This window comes from Phytophthora sojae (genome assembly GCF_000149755.1).
Source record: "Phytophthora sojae unplaced genomic scaffold PHYSOscaffold_6, whole genome shotgun sequence".
In the NCBI taxonomy this organism is placed as follows: Eukaryota; Oomycota; class Peronosporomycetes; order Peronosporales; family Peronosporaceae; genus Phytophthora; species Phytophthora sojae.
The window spans coordinates 3,613,355-3,632,699 of record NW_009258120.1 but is presented as its reverse complement, the minus strand read 5'-3'; the positions used below and the strand labels follow the sequence as shown (position 1 = coordinate 3,632,699).

At 56.9% G+C, this 19,345-nt stretch overlaps 4 protein-coding genes across 4 annotated transcripts; 3 read left to right on the top strand and 1 right to left on the bottom strand.

The window, feature by feature from the left end:
* Positions 1-310: 310 nt before the first annotated feature.
* PHYSODRAFT_256165 (hypothetical protein) lies at positions 311-781 on the top strand (the record flags this gene model as incomplete). Its single annotated transcript, XM_009533172.1, has 1 exon — positions 311-781. One exon carries the CDS (start codon positions 311-313, stop codon positions 779-781), a length of 471 nt encoding a protein of 156 aa, XP_009531467.1.
* A 2,979-nt stretch (positions 782-3,760) lies between these two features.
* Positions 3,761-4,288, top strand: PHYSODRAFT_426524 (hypothetical protein; the record flags this gene model as incomplete). The annotated part of the gene is made up of 1 exon (XM_009533171.1): positions 3,761-4,288. A coding segment is annotated over one exon (528 nt), but the record flags the coding sequence as incomplete, so codon positions are not given.
* A 9,622-nt stretch (positions 4,289-13,910) lies between these two features.
* Positions 13,911-16,915, bottom strand: PHYSODRAFT_335713 (hypothetical protein; the record flags this gene model as incomplete). The annotated part of the gene is made up of 3 exons (XM_009533170.1): positions 13,911-14,883; positions 14,935-16,486; positions 16,519-16,915. 3 exons carry the CDS (start codon positions 16,913-16,915, stop codon positions 13,911-13,913), a joined length of 2,922 nt encoding a protein of 973 aa, XP_009531465.1.
* Positions 16,916-19,024: 2,109 nt separating this feature from the next.
* PHYSODRAFT_404030 (hypothetical protein) lies at positions 19,025-19,309 on the top strand (the record flags this gene model as incomplete). The annotated part of the gene is made up of 1 exon (XM_009533169.1): positions 19,025-19,309. A coding segment is annotated over one exon (285 nt), but the record flags the coding sequence as incomplete, so codon positions are not given.
* Between the last annotated feature and the right edge of the window lie 36 nt (positions 19,310-19,345).

Here is a 19,345-nt window from a genome sequence, read left to right as displayed (position 1 = left end):
CGCCAACTGACAAGACCACGTCGCGCTCCGGTTCCTTCTTCCTGGGAAAAGGCACATGTATGTCTCAAATCTATCACAGTTGGCGTGAATGACCAGATGATCTATGACATTTTTACTCGGCTTGAGTACGGTGCGATATAAATGAGGTAGAGTTACGATAACTGTGATACGGACGAAATCATGACCTTTCGCTACGGTCTCAAGGCGATAAATCAAAAGAGGATGACGCACGTCGAGAATGGTGATGCAGACACCGTGAGCTGACGGACATCAAGACATCGTGGAATAGCACGGCGAAGCGTAGGCGGCGATGTGCACCAAGAGCGGCATCACACAACCGGTGTGGGTCGTGGCAAAGTGGCTGGATTTGCCCGCTCCGCGGAGCCAATTCCTCGTGGAAACCATCACCAAGAACAGGCCCGACTTCTTCGTGCTGCTATTCCTGCAGCTGCTCAACGTCGTTGGCGGGTACGACTCTCTCGGGGTCGGCACCGCAGTGGCCGCGCTCAAGGCCTGCGTCGAGCTCAAGGCCCAGGGCATCCGCGACGTGCATCAGACCATCAACGCCGCGCTGCTCGTATGCATCACTCTGTCGGCCGACTCAGCCGTGCCCGCAGAGCTCGGTTTGTACGAGGGCAACCCCCGTGCAGATCGACCAGACCGCGCTCACCATCAAGTCCTTCCCGGGGCAGTGGCCATGGACAACCACGCCCACGGTCGTACGCACCGAGATACATGCTATCGTTGTCGATCACCAGCGGCCAAGCCTTCCTCGGCGTAACGTTATTAAGGACCTCTAGAAGGCGCCGGTGCAGACTCAAACTAGTACATACACACCTGATGAGGAGGCGAGCAACGAGCAAGGATTGGAAATGCTTTACGGGTAGCTGCTAATGCTTATAGCCTATATTTTTCTTCTGTGTATGTGAACAGCACTAATGATACTAATTTGACAGCATGGTGGACTTGTGGAGGCTCAGTGGTGTATTTTGCATCAGGTTAGTGCTCGCGGTGGTGCACTCAAGTGAGCTCGGACTCGTTGTTGTCCGCATAGAATACTGAGGTGATACTGAGGTGATGACACTCCGTGGGTATGCTGCTTGCTCATTTCCGCAACTATCCAACTAGTTTATAATGAATCCGATGAGAACAGAAGAGTTTGTCGTTGTTACATTTGACTTTGCCGGTCTCAAAGAGTGCTAGAGCAAATGGCCTAATCAAAATATTATGTTGTCCAACCAATTACAGAGCGTGACCAATCGTGATATGAATCATAACACAAACACCGTCATTATATATATTCATGGACCGTTCTAAATCGTAGGCAGCGAAATGCATGTCACAGTCAATAGGAACTTCGATTTGCTCTAATTGAGTCGATAGCTGAATTGCTCGGTGATGACGGGCCTAGACCGTTACTGGCCTACACAGGCGCAGGGAAATATAACCCTGTTCATTCGATGTGAAGACGGTATCGAAACCCGAGACCGTCCCCACCATTTAACCTATAGTGAGCTCTGATTGGCCACCGCGCACACGCGGTGGCGCACGTGTGACAGTGGCCTGCCACACCATACCCCTCTCAAGGCTTTGTCTGTATCAGCCAGTTGTGCAACTTGCTACAGTGACACCTCCCTAAATGAATCCCTCTAACTGACTAACTGACTATGTGTTCCTTATCTGGTTAGGATTCCTCGACTTCTAACGGGATTATATGGATTTCACTATAGATGTTCTATAACTGATCAAAAACCTCTTTATTCTCTAAATGGTCGCCATTGTTGGCGCCTCAACCCTCTAAATGGACGCCGTAGTAATAGTCCAAACCCATATATGACACGATGTGGAAACAGTTTTTTGTCTGCACTCATGTCCGACCCCATGGATACGTGGACCCTTCGGTGAGCTGTGATTGGTCGCATGAGATGGAGATCCGGTAGAGACGAGTGTGACGTGTGGATTGTGGATGTGTGTGGAGATTTGGTGGGACCCGGCACTTGCAGCAGGCATGGGCGCACAGGATTGGAGATGCGCCCACCGGATGAGCGCTCATATTCGGTGTGGAGTCACGAATCCAGTCCGTCCGCCGACTTCCCTAACTGCAGGATAGGCCCAAGGCGCGAAAGTGTGGCCAGCGAACGTATCCTGGCCACTGCCTGAATTGGTTAGTCAAGTTGTCGGGCTACCCCACTGAATTGGCCCCACCAGACACGATCATGCGCACGCAAGACCCTGCTGGATGAAGCCTCGTGTTGTCCGGACCGGATCGTGGTGCACCCGGTGATGGCGTACCGAATGAAGAAGTGCCACACCGGATGGGGACATACCGGATCGTTCATTCGGTCCGCCCCCCCCCCCCCCCCCCGTGCCCACACTGGATGTAGACGCACCAAGAACTAGTCCAGTGTGTTCGCACAGCGGCGTCGATCCAGACCGGACGAGACCAAGATCCCCCAAGATCCACGGGCGGCACCGAATGAGCCGCAGATCCAAGGGAGAGGTCCAGTTCCAAGACGAAGAGACGATATACCCAGATACCTCCCTCATCATCTGATGAGTGTACCCGAACAAGTGTCACCATCAACAAGTCTCCGCATACCGAAACCAAGACAAGCATACTGAAGAACTGCCAAGAAGCACAAGCATACTCAAGACACGCGAATCATAGTGAAACCTACATTAAAGTCAGCGAAGTGATAGAAGATAACTAGCCAAACGTAAAATCTAAACAGAAACCAATTTGCCGAAGAACACGCGGACGACTCTGTGCTCGGGGCAGAAGTAGCACCCCGACTTTGACGTCTTCAAGAGCCCTCCAGGAGACTGCCTGCGCGCGGTCTAAGCCAGTTTAGGGACGCTTCCAAGGCCTCACTGGTGTAGCGAGCACTGGTGTAGTGGGGACTCAAAGGTACCAAGGCAAAATCGGCAGTGACTGGGGTGTCGCACCCCGGAGTGACCTGTGAGAGCTTTATTTTCTATTTGCGTGCTCTAACCGGGCATCCATTTCATATTCCCTACTGTGTGTCTTTGGTGGTTGAGGTAGTCACCCCCCAGACCGAATTGATTGACTACTGTGTGATAGGACTGAATTATATTTTGTATTGTTCCCTCATTCTGTGAGGGTGGTGCGCGTAAGTGAGTGTGCATCCAGGGCTGGCCAGTGCCTTGGGTGACGGCTCCGAAGTTGACTGGTGTATAGACCCCCCACCCAAGGGTCTCAAAGAATAAGTGGTGGCTGTATATTTTGTGACGTTTAGCTCGGTATTGTATTTCTCTGTGTTGGTTATTCTGAATTACGGATCTGACTGTGGTCCTTTTCATTCGGTCTGACCTTCTGTTCATTCGGTGTGGTTTATCCCAGGAACACACCCAGCAGACTTTATTCTGTATCGCAACAACTCAACTCGGTGAAATCCGGTCCGCCAAAGGTAAACGATACCTATAGGGGTTGACACAAGGACACACGCCAAACACCGGACCGCATTAGTGCGATTCGGCGCGTCCAAGCGGTTCCAGGCCCGGGTCATTCAGTGTCCCGTGGGCTGTCTATCGCGTGGACAATCTCTGGTACTCCGAACCCGAATTCATTCGGTTCGGCATAGTGCGCTATACACCCTGGACGATAAAGGCGTTCACCCGCCTCGACTCAGCTGGTGCGCGTACCCGGATTTGGTTGCCTAGGGTTTCACCGCGAGTTGTTTGTATATTGATTTGGTCTTAAGGGGTGTTTCTACTGACTACCTGGACTAACCGTTTGGTTATGACTGGAAGGAAGGAAGCACGTGAAGGTGGACGCGGAGGCGGACGCGGTGAGGCGTCCCGTCAGTCGCGTCGAGGACAAGGGCTGCCGCCGGCGGAGCACAAGGCCCTGGACGACGTTCTCCGGGAGGCTCGGAAGGCTGGTGCTGAGAAGCGCAAGGTGGCCCTGGAAGGGAAGAAGAAGGCGTCGGCGGCCGTTCAAGATCAAGCGGCCCCGGAGTCCTCCGTTCTGGATGCGCACCAAGCAAACCAGGATGAGGCTCCGGAGGCGGACTCGACCGAGTCTGTGCCGGCCGGCACCAAATGTGTCCCAGACCCGGCGACGGGACTGGATGAGGGTGAGTCCGCACAGGATGATGAACCCGCCCAGGCGTCTGTGGGAGGCGCCGATGAGGTTGAGCCCCCGGCTGAGGATCGAGTTTCGGACTCTCCCCAGCCGGATGACGAAGTCGAGATTCTGGATGAAGCCCCGACGATCAAGCACGAAGGCCCGCTGTCGACTGTCCAAGAAGACGGCGTACTGAACGACGAAGCCGAGACCCGGTCTGCCCCTGCGCCATCCGGTCCGGCCGCGACTGCCCAAGCACCCGCGCTCAAGATTGAAGCCCAATACGGTCTGGCGCCCTCGGATTCGCGAGGACCCGACGAGACCAAGGCCCAAGTGAGCGAGGCTCAGGCGAAGGCATACGTGGCCGAGCAAGTGCGCCGCTGGGAGCAGCATCGTGAAAGCGCTGTCGTCCCGCTCAAGGTGGAGTATGCCTGGCCCGAGCCGGCACCCGACTTCACCGAATGGTGGGCCGCCGCGCTGGCGACGTCGAAGTACCTGTCGGACCGAATGGCGATGGCAAGTCAAGATGCTGCATGGATCGCGGAACTGGATTCAGTACGGCTTGAGCAGTGTCTGGCCCAGGATGTCACGGGTATCGTGATTCCGCCGAGCATTCTTTCGCCGCGCGAGTGCGTTGCGCTCATCCAGTCCCTCCTCTTCGCTGCCGGTTTCAGGTTTCACAACCTGATTCCGATGTGGTTCCATTCCAAGTCCTCCAGAGTCGCACCGAGCCTGGTGCGCTCTGTGGTCGAAGACGTCCAGCATTTCCTCGCGTTCGAGCTGATCGAGTGGCGCGAGCTGGCATCCGGTGTGCCTTTCAAGATCGTACTGGATGCGCCGGACGTTCAAGACCTGACCGGACCGAATGCTGGGAACACTGGATCGACGCCGTAGCAAGCTGTGCGAGCACCGATCCTGGACTACCATGCTGAAGACAACGACGGAGATCTATTGATGTCGGATTACGAGGCTGGACTACTGGGTCGCGAGTTTGTCCTGCGTCTACGAGTGGCCGGACTCCGGCGGACACGGAGCCCGCAAGGGTCGTCCACCGGCGAACCGGATTCCAAGCGCCCGCAGTACGGACCGCCTCGCCGGTCGTTCATCCAGTCCGCATCGTCGATCCCGTCCGCGCCGCCGCTGTCCACACCGTCGCTGTCGTCGCTCCCTTCGTACCACGCATCCAGCGAGTCTGGACGCGCATCTGGTACCGGAGCGCTGGTTCAATTCGGTCCGCCGTCCCGTTCGCCATCTTGATTCGAGCTTGTTCGGTACGACGGCCGGATCCAACGAGTCGACATTCAGTGCGGCATCGGGAGCTCGGTCGTCCAGAGGCAGCTCGTCTTCGTCGTCGCTGTGGTCTGGACACGATGCCGCGAGGCACATGTCCGCGATTGGGTACGGACCCATTGTGATGACCGCGCAAGCAGGGATGATTCAGTCCGGCACTAGCGGAGGAACCGTGTAGATCATCCGGAGCGCACTCCCTCGGTCATCGACGGCGGTGGATCAGGACGATGTCGTTATGTCGGAGTCCGATCGCACCACCGTCCGGAGTGACCGAAGGTCGAGAGCGTCATCCGGTCCGCGAACGACGTCCAGGCGCGAGAAGCGGAGTCCGTCACCAAGCGAGTCGGATTCCAGCGAGGACGACCGGAGTCGCCGCCGAAGATCGTCGAGGTCGAAGCGCGCACCGAGTCGGTCGAGCAGATCGAGTCGATCCGGTCAGTTCAGTCACTCCGCGATGTCCGTGATGTCAGGGGCCTCCCAAGTCGCGCTCAATACGATGCGCCAGACTCAGGAAGCCCTTGCCAGGATGGAGCTGAATCAGGAGGCGTCCGCTGCGAACACAGCTCGACTGGGTGAAGGACTCCAGAACGCGCTCCACGCGATTCAGGAGCTCGCCGGACGCACCGCTGTCCTCCAAGGTAGTCGGCAGACCGGATTGGGACAGAATGCTCCGGTCCCGGAGCCCCCGATCCTGTCCGGCCCGTCCCCGGTATCGCCGATCCAAGAGCACGAAGTCGTCGCCGCCGCCATACAGAGCGCCCGCGCCGAGGCGGCGCGCCTGGAGCGCGAACGCGTTGCCGCGGAGTTCACCGAACGCTGGAAGCAGCAGGAAGCGCAGGCCGAAGCCGACCGAGCACGCTGGATCGAAGACGTCCAGCGGGGACTGAACGCTCAACTGGATATATTCCAAGAGAAAGTCCACAAACTTGAAGTGGAGCGAGAGAGGGAGCGAGAATCTTCCCGGAACATTCAGCGGTTTCAGGCCCACCAGTTGCACAACCTTCGTGCAACACGCCAGGAAAATCCAGCTGCTCAAGCAACATCGGGACCTGATTCGGTGTCGCAAGTGAAGACAGAGACCGGGCGTGCGACTCTGCACCCAGCTGCGAGTGCGCCTATCCAGTCCGACCAGGCGCCCATCGGGTCTGCGACGCCACGCCCCGACGAGCTTCTAGCAGCCCAACTCCAAGCGACGATCGATGGTGTTCTCAAGGCGCGAGCGACCAAGGCGCTCGCTGCGCTGGCTGCGCCGGCGAAGGGCAAGCAGGATGCCCCTGCGAAGGACGCCAAGAAGCCGCCCATGAAGGGTGAAGGCTCCAAGGACGCGAGGGACACCGGTTCTGGGGCGCACAAGCGCCCATCCGGTAGGCGGAGCCGCGAGAGCGGTAACCCTCCGGATCTGACCCGGACTCGAGCTCGGACGACGGCTACGACGAAGGCTACAGCTCCAGCGAGTCGTCCGACTCGCTGGCTAACGTGCCCACGCACTCCACGTCGGTGACGACACAATATGGCAAGACAGTGATGAACTTCAGACCGTATGTGAGCTCCGGCTCGCTCGAGGACTTCGACGACAAGGCCCCATACCAGGAACGGACAACATGGAGGGAGCGATTCCTCACCCTGACGGTCCAAGGTGGTTGGACGGGCAGCATGAAGGTATACGAGCTGCGTTTGAAGCTGCCTTCGTCTGCCCGCAACTGGCGTCAACAACTGCCGAGGCACACACGCGACACCTGGCGTTTGCTGCCCCGCGCGTTCAAGAACAAGTACTGTCGGTCGAAGGTGTCCGATTCGGGGCGATACTATACCATGGCTCAGAAGCGGACCGAATCGGCCCTCGACTTCTTCTACCGACTGAATGCTGGGGCGAACAAGGCGAATGTGAACTTCAAGAAGTCGCCGAGGACGCGGGAGATGCACATCAAGCGGTTCATCCGGAACCTCTCCGAATCAAGGTTGCGGTCCAGTCTGAAGAGTCAGCGCATACACAGCATCGACGACCTGGAGTTAATTCTGCGTCAGCATGAAGACGACTACCAGGACAGTGAACGCGAGAACTCGTCCAGAACACGTGACTTCCGCGCGGACAATCCGCGTCGGGACCGAGACCGAGATCGCGAGCGGTACAGACCGAAACCTGCGGGACGTGCTTACATCGCACAGAGCGAAGACGAATCGGATAAGGAGGATCGACACGTGCGCTTCCAGGATGAAGCGGAGAGCCGCACACTGACGACCGCACCGAATCATGATCCGGTCCCGCCTGCCCCAGCACGACCAGCCGGACCAGATCCAACCCTGGCGGTACTGAATGAAGACGTTCTGCGCAATGCGGTGTTCCGTGTGATGACGGGTTCAGGATGGAAGCCGCCGCCTCCGGAACAGCAGTCAGGGGCGTCGAGATTCGGTCCGTCCTCCGCACCGCCGTCGCCAAGAGGAAGTAATTCGGACTGGCACGAGTTCTGCGAGAAGTGTGAAAGGCCTGGACATCGACAGGAGAATTGCTAGATGGACATCGTGTGTGACCGTTGTCACCGTCAAGGACACATGATGCGGGTGTGCAAGACCATCCCGTGCAGAATCTGCGGTCGGTTCCATAACGGACTGTGTGGACTTGCGAAGACCGTGGAAGAGCTGAAGAAGCTGGCACAAGAAGGAGCCCTGAAGGACATACCGAAGAACATACTGGATCAGCTGCTGGACGACAAGGCAGATTCAGGTGGGCAGTTAAACCACTAAGCCCGCTGGGTGGGGACCCAGTACGCGCCGGGCGTAAGCCCCCTGAATTGTGTGTGATAGCCTATATCGGACCGGAGCTGAGGACCAACAACCAAGATAACCACCAACAATGCATGATTTCTCTGAGCAATGACGACCCGATTCAGTCTGATCAAGTTGACGACTATTCTGTACGGAACCATTCTGGATCGCGAGGACCGGACGGGCAGACCGAATTTCAGCTGGAACCCGGTGAGCGGTACGGATGGTGGGTTGATCACGAACCGGATAAGGACTCGCATGAGGTGGCTACGGTGCATGGTGCAGTGAACGATTTGCGACTGGAGATTCTGTTGGGCACTGGAGCGTCGGTGAGCATGATCAGTTTGGATCTTGCGCGTAGACTCAAGATCAAGATCAACCTACACAAACAGATCAAGGTCTCCGGACTGGGTGGCAAACCCACCTACATCTCTGCCAGCACCCAAGTCAAGATCACGCTCGGTGCGAGTGTGGTCTATGTCATGGATGTCTGGGTCGCAAATATCGGTGAAGGTGTGGACGTATTATTGGGTATGAACTTTATGTTCTGTGCTGGAGTTCGGTTATGCATCCGCGAGGTACTTCTGCAGCTACCGGATGAAGAGCCTCTTCTCATGTACGGAGACAAGGTGCAGCGTCGGCAAGGGATGAGGTTGCCGGTCCAAGCGCCGGAGACCCTGTACCTCCGACCTGGTGATGAAGCTGTCGTGCGCATTCGGTTCGGCCAAGCCAACCACAACGCGAGGTGGTGTGGGCCGGACGTGGCGACCGCTGGGTGACCAAGACCGTGTACGGAGCGAAGTCCTGGCCCGAGGCGGTCAAGGTGGTGAACATCTCGGAGTACAATCTCTGGATAACGGCCGGAACGACGTTGACCTACATTGTGGAGTATGGATTCTTCCCATCAGTGGGGCGTTTTGTCCGTCCAGGATCAAGGGCGTACAAGGGGTGGCAGGTGTTGATCTATGAGAACACTCTGTCGAAGCAGGGCAAGCTGCGAGAGTAACGCCGCCTCCAGGCGCTCTGGGATCGTGAACCGCCCGCCGTGGAACCTGCGAAGTACACCTGGCCGACCAAATTGATGATGCATCCGGACGGAAAGAAGGACGTGACGTGTTTCACAGCGGTGCTACAGAATCCAGCAGTCAAGTCGGACAAGATTGTGGAGTCGCCTGCAGGACCTGGTTGAGGAGGAGGAGACGTTCAAGCGCCTAACCCCCCTGACCAGTGAAGCCGAGCCAGATAGCATACCGAAACCCGCTGCGAGTCAGAACGGCGATGAAATCTCCTTCGATGATACCGAATCGGATGATGACGACGAGTTCTTTGACGTGGTCGCACCAGATGAGAGTGCCACACCGGATGAAGAGGAAGACACTTTTTTCGACGCGGTCGCACCGGATGAATACGAAGTGTCGGAAGACGGACTGGATGAGACCGTGGAAGATGTGTCCGACTTAGCTTCCCAGATTCTGTCCGGCACTCCCGTCCAGAAGCTCCAGATGGAGTACGAACGGGTTATGCGACTGAATGCTGAAGAACTGGCTTTTGAGCCTGTCGTGTACATCCACGAAGGTAGCGATCTGCTGTCGCAGTTGCGAGATCAGCTTGCCCTCCTTCCGGAGGTACAGGATCTGAGCCCCGAATGCGACATTGACAAAGCAGATGTTGGTGAACCTGGTGTGAGCAGACTGGATGATGAACGCCGGTTGCGTGGCATTCTGAAGTACCACCGGCGGATTTTCTTAGGCGACGGCAATGCAGCACCTGCCCCAGCTCGTAGAGTCGTTTGCGATCTGGATGTGGGAGATGCCAAGCCGGTCGCACAGAGAGCTCGTTCGATCGCACCGCATCTCGCGATGAAGGTGTACGAGTTGCTGAAGAAGTCGCTGGAGACCGGATTGATCGAGACGTCCACATCACCCTGGGCTTCACCAATCGTGATCGTGCTGAAGAAAAATGGAGTTGACATTCGGATGTGCATCGACTACCGACTTGTGAATGGTTTCATCCATTTGTCCAACTATCCGCTCCCGCTTATCGATGATCTTTTGATCGGTTTCGAGAGTGCGATGTGGTTGATGAGCCTGGATATGGCCAGCGGCTTCTGGGCGATCAGGATGACGGAGCGAGCCAAGCTCATTTCGGCGTTTGTGCCGGCATTTGGTCACTACCAGTGGCGACGCATGCCATTCGGTCTGAAAAATGCTCCTTTGGTCTACCAGCAGGTGCTCAAGAATTGCTTGTGGTGTTTTGTTCGGTCGCCGCCCGATGAGGAAGCCGAAGTGGACCAGGACGTACTGGATTCTCTGGGCTTGAAGCCGCAAGACGACAATGTCGCGCTGAGCGGTACCGAATCTGACGAGGAGATCCTGTCCGGTCGACAACTTCCTGCATTGACGGACCAGATGACAGTGTTCCAGCGCAATATTCTGGCGCCGATGCAGATGGGTCCTGTCCTCGGACGGAGTTCGTACATCGATGACATCGCGCACGGGGCGCCTACGTGGGATCAACTGTGTATTGACCTAGATGCACTACATTTCCGGTTGCGGTATTGGAACATTTCGGTCAGTCTGCCGAAGAGCGAATTCGGTAAGCGCTCGATTCCGTACTTATCGCACGAGATCAGTGCTGAAGGGCTCCGAGCGACACCGAAGATCGCCAAGGGAGTACTGGATCTGTCGTTCCCGTCCACTTTGAAGGGCATTCAGTCTTTCCTGGGCAGTCTGAATTACTACCACAAGTTCATCGAAGATTTTCCGGTAGTGACCGCAGTTCTGTACGAGCTCAGTGATGATCAGGTGCGCGCCGGCAGGGACCTGTCAAGAGCGAAGGAGGCGTTCGAGATTCTGAAGCGGAAGAGCGTGTCTACCGCGTTGCTCCGACATCCGGACCGAACCAAGCCGTTCATCATCGTCCCGCACGCAAAACAAGTGGGCCGCCTGCGCGGTCCTCGGACAAGAGCATGACGGACTGATCCAGCCCGTGCGTTTCACGGGGCGCGTACTGAATGAATCAGAGATTCGGTACCACGCCGCGGAGAAGGAAGTCATTGCGGTCATGAGAGTGCTGGATGTGTTCAGGACGATCCTGGAAGGGTGCCCGTTGATTGTGTACACCCGTTATTCGGTAATCAAGTGGGTGATCCAGTCCAAATCTGCGGATGGCTGCTGTGTGCCGTGGGGCGTCGCCCTATCTCAGTGGGATCTGGAAGTTCGCCGCATCCAGCGGGACGAAGATGGTCTGGCTACTATACTGGGTGCGGGGATTACCCCCAGGGAGCATCTGGACCGGATTGCGGAGTCGCACTTGACCGTGGTATCACGGACCTGATTGTGGTTGGAGACTCTCGCATCGTGATACAGCAGGTCCAAGGGCTGATCAATTGCAACCAGCCCAACCTCCAACGACACTTGGCCCAGTGCAAAACTCTGGAGGGGCGATTCGGTACGCTGCGACTGGTTCACGTTAAGCGTGAGTACAACTTAGCCGCGGATTACCTAACCTCCAAGACATTAGCGCTTGGTGCCACGTGGACCGTACGGGATGAAGAGGAGCGAACCCACCTGCAGCGAGTATCGAAGATTCATGAGAAGCTGATGAAGCCAGTTGTTGTGACACCGGATGTAACCGAAGCTGGTCAAGACGTACCGAATGGAGATGCGACCGAGGCAGCAGCGACACCGGATGAGGTGACACCAGACAGTGCCGAACAGGATCCTGGGTCAGCACCGCTACCCAACTGTGCTCGAGTCATGGCGGTCTTAACCCGGTCGAGAACCCAGGAGCAGACCGAATCCAGCGAGCCATTGGGTCCGCTGGAGTTCCAAGCTGAACGGTGGCGAAGAATTAAGGCGCTCCAGGACCAGGATGAGTTCATCGCAGAAGTCAGAGCGTATCTGAGTGGAGACCTGGATCGATTCTCTCCCAGGCGACTACGGAAGATTGCGAAGCTCTCCGATCTGTTTGCGCTGGACGCCAGGGGTGTTCTGTACCGACTCGCGCGTTCCACACGGGACCGACCTCGGGACGTACAGGATGAACCTTGCCTGGTGGTGCCCCAGACTCTGTACGCCGACCTGTTGCACTACGCTCACGAGGATTTCCAAGGTGGACACCAAGGCATCACACGCACGCACGAACGACTCCGGACCGAATTCTATTGACCCGGTGTGTATGCCGATGTCGAACGTTTCGTGAAAGAGTGTGTCGATTGTGCAAGCGGAAAGGGGCGACCTCCCAATCCTGGACCGTCGCCTGGTAACATCGAGCCTCGACGCCCATTCGAAGTGGTGTCTATGGATTTCGTGACGCACATGCCCAAGTCAGCGCGGGGAAACACCTTCCTGCTGTTGTTCCAAGATTCATTCTCTGGTTACGTGATGTGTAAACCCATGCCGTCTACGACGGCACAGGATGTGGCTGAAGCGTACGACGAGAGAGTCTTTCGGAATTTCGGTGCGTCATCGATGATCAGACACAATCAGGACCCTCGTTTCATGAGTGAGGTGTTCACTCGTTTTCGGGAGCTGTTGGGTAGCCGAAACGCGCGACCTTGGCCAATCGCCCTCAGGCGAACGGCCAACAGGAGCGGTCCGTCCAGACCGCCATTCGGAGCGTCCGCGCCTACATTGCCGAGGCAGACCAATCTACCATGCAGAACGACTGATCTTTGCACTAAATACTTCTTTCGACGCGACCAGACTGGATGCACCATTCTATCTGGTACACGGTTGGGACGCACAGGGAACGGTGTCGGCGATGCTGGGACCGAAACCATCCAGTGTGCCCGAGCGTACAGCGTACGAGTGGCGTCGGAAGTGTCAGCGCGACTACAGTTACGCGATTGCATGTGCTGAGGATCTTCCGAGCAGGCGAAACGGGCACGATCTGAGGAGCAGACACGAAAGTGGAAAGAACTCTCCGAACGATTGAAGACCGGATTCGAGAAGGGAGATTCGGTGTGGCTTTACATCCCCAAGGTCCAGACAGGATTGAGCCGCAAGTTGGCCCACATGTGGCACGGACCGTTCAGGATTGACGAGGTCCATGACGACTTCCGCGTGAAGCTCAAGGTGGAGGACACAGGATACCGCGTCAACCCGTGGGTACACATCAGTCGTCTCAAGCCTCGAGCGTTGTTCCCGAAACGACCCACGGTGGAGCTCGAACTGAATGACGATGACGATTTCGATGCGGCGCTGTTGCCTGAGGACAGTTGGGAGCCGGACGAACAGAATGACGAGTATGAAGTGGAAAAGATTCTGGACCTCCGGTGGACCAAGCGCACTCGCACATCCAAGCAAATTTGCGAGTACCAGGTCAAGTGGAAAGGATACGATGATCCGGAATGGTTGCCAGTAACCCAGCTCAACTGTGGTGCACTTCTGTATGAGTTCAACCAGAGTGCCCGCGCTAAGGCCCGGTTCCAGTCTATGCAGGCTGGTGATGACCACCCCAGTGTATAGCACACCAGATGACTCGACCGATCCTGACCGCCGATCTGTGAAGTGATTGAACCTGAATGTGATTTTCGACTGTGGATTTGATAACGACGACGTGTGGATATTGTGAATGAGACTGAGTGTTAGCAGACAAAATGAACAAGTGGTGGTGAAATGAACGAGTGTGAACGGACCGAATCCGGAGTGGACGGACCGAATCTGGAACAGGCAGACCGAATGAGTGACAAGGGAACGGAAGACGAGTGATGGACATGAAGTGTGTGGAATTATGCAGTTAGCGGAAAGCGACACCGAATGTGCGACTAGTTTTGGTGCTCGACGGAGACCCAGTTGCCGCGCAATTCGTCTGGAGTCAGAAGCATGTCCCGGATCTCCGGAGGTCGTTCAGCGATCAAGTCTTTGGTGGACCATCCGGTCCACTGGATGCGGGCGGGTTCCACGCGGTCCAGGATCGCCAACTGCTCCATCATTGTGTATGGCTCGGTGCCGACGTTTGTCTCCGACCGGTCGAACAGGATCCAGTGACAGAGCTTGGCGGGGTACACCCAAATGCCCGGTTCGTACAGGATGGTCTGGGGTGCTCCGGACGCTTTCAGCTTGACGACCAACTTGTTGTAGTCCTTGATGGCTGCGTCATGGAGTTTCTTGCGTGCCACTTGGGCCTTGGCGGCCTCCATGCTGTCTGCGTCGAACGTGACCCAGTGACCGGCGTGCCAGAAAGTCGACGCGTTCTCCTTCATGTAGACCACGACTTCGGACAGAACTTCGAGAGCGCTATCTGGTAGCGCGCTGCGCTTGTGGAACAGAAGGTGTACGATGCGTCGACGAAACATGCGCTCACAGGGATTGCTGTCCAGAATGTCCTCGTACTCGTCGGACCGGAACCGCGCCTTCAGGGGTTTCGAACCACCATTGTGATTCGGTGCGTAATCAGGAAACCCGGGAGACTGGTCGACAGCGTTAACCGTACTGGGTGCGAACGTAGTCAGAATCCCCTTGTGGCGCCAAGACGTGATGCCCGGACCCGGCTTTTCGATCACCGTCAACTCCTCCGGTGTGAGGTCCTCCATGTCCTTGCGGGCCAGGGGCGACTTCTTGCGTTCGTCGCTCGGTCGGACCTTCCTCTTTTTCTTGGACGGGGGCGCACTGGACACCGAATCCGACTGCGACGACATCGAACTGGTACGACGCTTGGACCTGCGAAGAGGTGACACCGGATTTTGAGTGCTTGACGAGTCCCGTAACAGCACCGGCAGCGCGCGCAGCTTATCCTCTCTGGTCTCAGCCCGAGCGATCTTGGCTTTCTCTTCCGCACTGGGTTCCTACTCGGGGTCACGGCTCTCGCTGTCACCCTCGGTGTCATCCGGCCCGAGAAGCAAGTCGCTGTCGTCCTGAGTATGGTCGATCCGGTCCGGCCAGTATTCCGGTGTCTCATCGTTGTCGGTCCACCGTTCAAGTATCGCCTCTGCGCGCAGGTAGTAGATTTCCGGTACGTACGTCGTCCAGTACGTGGAGTCCAAGCGGTTCCAGAACATCATGCGCGCCAGCATGCAGGACAAATCGAACGGGGAGAACATGTCGTGAGCCATTGTATCCTTGTCCAGCAGTTTCATGGCGGCGTGATACGTCATTCCGGTGTGCATGACCAACTGGACGTCGGTGCGGAGTTTGCGCCACACGATCGGGAGGTTGGCCAAGGAGGCGCACGCTGTCTTCTCGTCGATCAGGTACTCCTTGCCAACCGGACGAGCAGAGTCGCCTGACGCATCCCATGCAATAGGACGCCACTGCACCTGGTCCGGCACCTCATGCTGACACTTGGACGTACCGGATGACGGCCGCGTAGAAGCCTGCTCATTCGGTCTGGAGTCACCGGTATGATCCAGAATGGAGACACGCCTGCCGCTCGGTTTGGTGCCCCCACTCGGTCCGGAGTTGCCATCCGGTCCGGACTTGTCGCCGTTGTCCTTCTCTTCGGTGTCGTCCTCGTGTCGAAAGTTGAACGGACCGGGCTCGGCGAACATGTCGTCAGCCGAAGTGACGTTGGTCAATGTCTGCCATTCGGACGGCTGAGTCGTACCGAGCTTGTGGTGCTTAAACAGCTCTTCCAGACGCCGCCAGTTTCCGGTCACCTTGGTCTGGTTGCGGTTCAGGAAGTTCATCATGCGGTCCACGTCGAAGGCGTGAGACGCGAGAGACTCGACACACTCGTTGGATGTACCGAGTTTAGCCTCCAGCGCTGAGATCTGGTCCCGCAGAGACTGCTTCTCGCTTTCGTGCTCGGCCATCAATATCTTGAAGTCCGCCCGGTAACGCTCTGTGGTATTCTCCTTCTCTTCTTTGAGGTGGTCCGTGATGACCTGCCACTGCCCGACCATCTGACCCATCGCGATCTGGAGTTGCGTGTTCTCCTTCTGTGCGGCGAACAGCATGTCGGCCGTACCGGATCCCTGCGTCTCAACTTGGTGCCGCATGAATCGGTACTTGACGAGCATGCGCCGCATGATGGTGGTCATACCGAATACCCGCGCAGCCAAGTCGCGACACTCGTAGACAGACAGAATGGAAGCCATCTCGCGATGCGCAGAGAGAGAATTGAGCAGGGTCTCCAATTCGGTCGGGTTGGGCGAATCGTCAAGAGGGCGAAGGAAGAATTCGTTGACATCCTCGCGCTCGCCGACCAGCTCATTCAGTTCGGCCAAGTCCGTAGCAGTGAGCCCCTCGTTCGACGTTAGCACTTCCAGTCCGCCATACCCTTCGCGGACAAAGCGGTTGCTGCCGATGTGATCTAGACGCGCAGGGACGCTGACCATACAGAATGCGCCGTCCGGCTTGTACTCGGGAGGAGGGTTCCACACAGCTGGAGACCCGTTGTCGGCTGGCGCCCCGAAGTGGTTGCTGCCGGGAGACCTGCGCCCGCGGGCATGGCGAAGGCCTCTTGCGCGGACAAGATGCGCCCGGAAATACTGCGCTGCTTGCGGAGCACGCGCTGGGTGAAGTTGTCGCCCTCTTGAGCGGGTGAAGACTGCCGACCATTTGTATCGTCTTCGTTCTCGATGTCTGCTTTCTTGTTGGAACCGGTGGCGCGCTTGAGCGTTGTAGCACCGCTGCTCATCTTCTCGGTGGAGTTGCCGCCTTGATTGGCGCCGTCGCTGGACGCGCGCTTGTTGCCGGAGCCGCCGGCGCTTCCATCCGAGCCCAAGTTGGCACCCGCGTCACCGCCTCCCCGTGGAGGAGCTAGCAGTAGTTGTGCCGGGCTCGATGGCTTGCTGTCAGGCGCCCCGGCCGCGTCGTTCACTTCGGCCATAGCGCTGATGAGTCGCTCGATGGAGAATGTATTGTGTTTCGAGGCAGACTGCTTCTGCCAGTTGGATTGTGATGTGCGGAGACCCGCCACGGAGACGGGACGTTGGATGACATGCGTTCTCGGAAAGACCCTCTCAACGGTTTTGCGATTCGGTACGACCCTCCATTCGAAATGGGAGCCATCGTGTATGGGTCTGGTCATGTCCTGTCACCTCGGTGGCAAGACCCTCTGTGAAAGAACCTGAGCAGAGGGGCGGTTGACACGATGTGGAAACAGATTTTTGTCTGCACTCATGTCCGACCCCATGGATACGTGAACCCTTCAGTGAGCTGTGATTGGTCGCATGAGATGGAGATCCGGTAGAGACGAGTGTGACGTGTGGATTGTGGATGTGTGTGGAGATTTGGTGGGACCCGGCACTTGCAGCAAGCATGGGCGCACAGGATTGGAGATGCGCCCACCGGATGAGCGCTCATATTCGGTGTGGAGTCACGAATCCAGTCCGTCCGCCGACTTCCCTAACTGCAGGATAGGCCCAAGGCGCGAAAGTGTGGCCAGCGAACGTATCCTGGCCACTGCCTGAATTGGTTAGTCAAGTTGTCGGGCTACCCCACTGAATTGGCCCCACCAGACACGATCATGCGCACGCAAGACCCTGCTGGATGAAGCCTCGTGTTGTCCGGACCGGATCGTGGTGCACCCGGTGATGGCGTACCGAATGAAGAAGTGCCACACCGGATGGGGACATACCGGATCGTTCATTCGGTCCGCCCCCCCCCCCCCCCCCCCGTGCCCACACTGGATGTAGACGCACCAAGAACTAGTCCAGTGCGCGCCGCGTGTGTTCGCACAGCGGCGTCGATCGAGACCGGACGAGACCTAGATCCCCCTAGATCCACGGGCGGCACCGTGTTCCCAGCGTTCTCCCGCAAAACCTCAAAAACATAAAGTAAAAACCTTCAGTATTTACACCGGGGAGCCTCGAACTACGTGTACATCGGACAGATGAAGAAGCTCTCGTGGATGCTCCAGCGTTGACACTGGGTCCAGGACCAGCTCCATATACCCGAAATGGGTCTTTCGTCACGCGTTCTAAGAAGGTGAGGGTCTTGAACGAGGGATCGGACAATATCCATTGTTTATGGATTGTTGTTGAGGCGGCCGACTCAATCAATATTGTAACAATCTCAATATACTCCTCAATACATTGCAATATGCGTATCAATTGTGTATCTTCAAGTTGAAGTCGTCTTCACAGTCATGGCAGAGGCATAAATAGCTTTCGGGTAGGCCGCACAAGACGGGAGAGCACGGTAGACAGCGGAGTCGTTTGAGCGTTCACTTTCGAATTGACCCCCTGCAAGCAACCGTCTCCCCCGACCTCACCGCCACTGCACCACGCTCCCTTCAGACACCACTGCCTGTAAACGCCCGCAAACGAATCGAACACACCCCATCGCGCTCCTCAAGCAAGGTTTCGTCGCTCGACTCGCACGTGCAAGTCACGAAACCCCAAGACCAACGCATCTCGAAGGCCGTCCCGACCGATCCAACCCGTCCTGCCGGTGACTCACGTACAACAAGACCAGCAGCACGTGCTCTCACACCTCCTTCAACATGGCCACCAACTCAGCATTCACCCTTCTCGGCCCAAAACTCGACTCCAAGACTGTTGTTGCCATGTTGTTTCGAGAACCAAGCACCCTGGGTCGGACGTGCAACGCTTGCAACAACTTCGTCAAGCAGACCAAGAGGGCCGGATACACCAACCTACTCAACCACCTCGTGTCCAAGCATCCTGGCTACGAGGACATCGCCCGGAAGTGTTTGCGCGAAAAGCGCGTCGTCACCATGGACATGTTCGTCGACCGGCACACGCAAGAGACGTACCAGTGGATGAATCTCGTCGTCCACAAAAACTTCACGTTTGCTGACGTGGATGACGAGACGGTGCGTGCCGCCGTCAAGTTCAACTCTATGAGCTCGAAGACCCTGAAAGCCCGTATGGTGGCGAGTGTCAAGTTGCTCGAGCCTCTGATCATAGAGGAGCTCAAGGACGAGAGGTATGTGCTGGTCTTCGACGATGTGACCGACAACGGAGAGCATTCGTTGGCCGTATATGTCGTGACGCGCAAAGGATGGCGATTCCTTGCCCTGTCATCTTTCATCGATGAGCGCAGCATGACGGCGGATGAGCACATCCGGTTCCTGGACCTAATTCTCGACCAGTACCAACTCGACATCGCGAACATCGTCGGCATCGTCTGCGACAACATGGTGACCAAGAAAGCCATTTCACGACGTGTCTCCGCGCCTATGATAGGTTGCGCGGCGCATCGCTTTAATTTAGCTGTCAAGGACTACATCAAAGCATACACCGACACCATCAAGAAGGTGTCTGTTCTGATGCGCAAATTGAAGTCGGTCAAG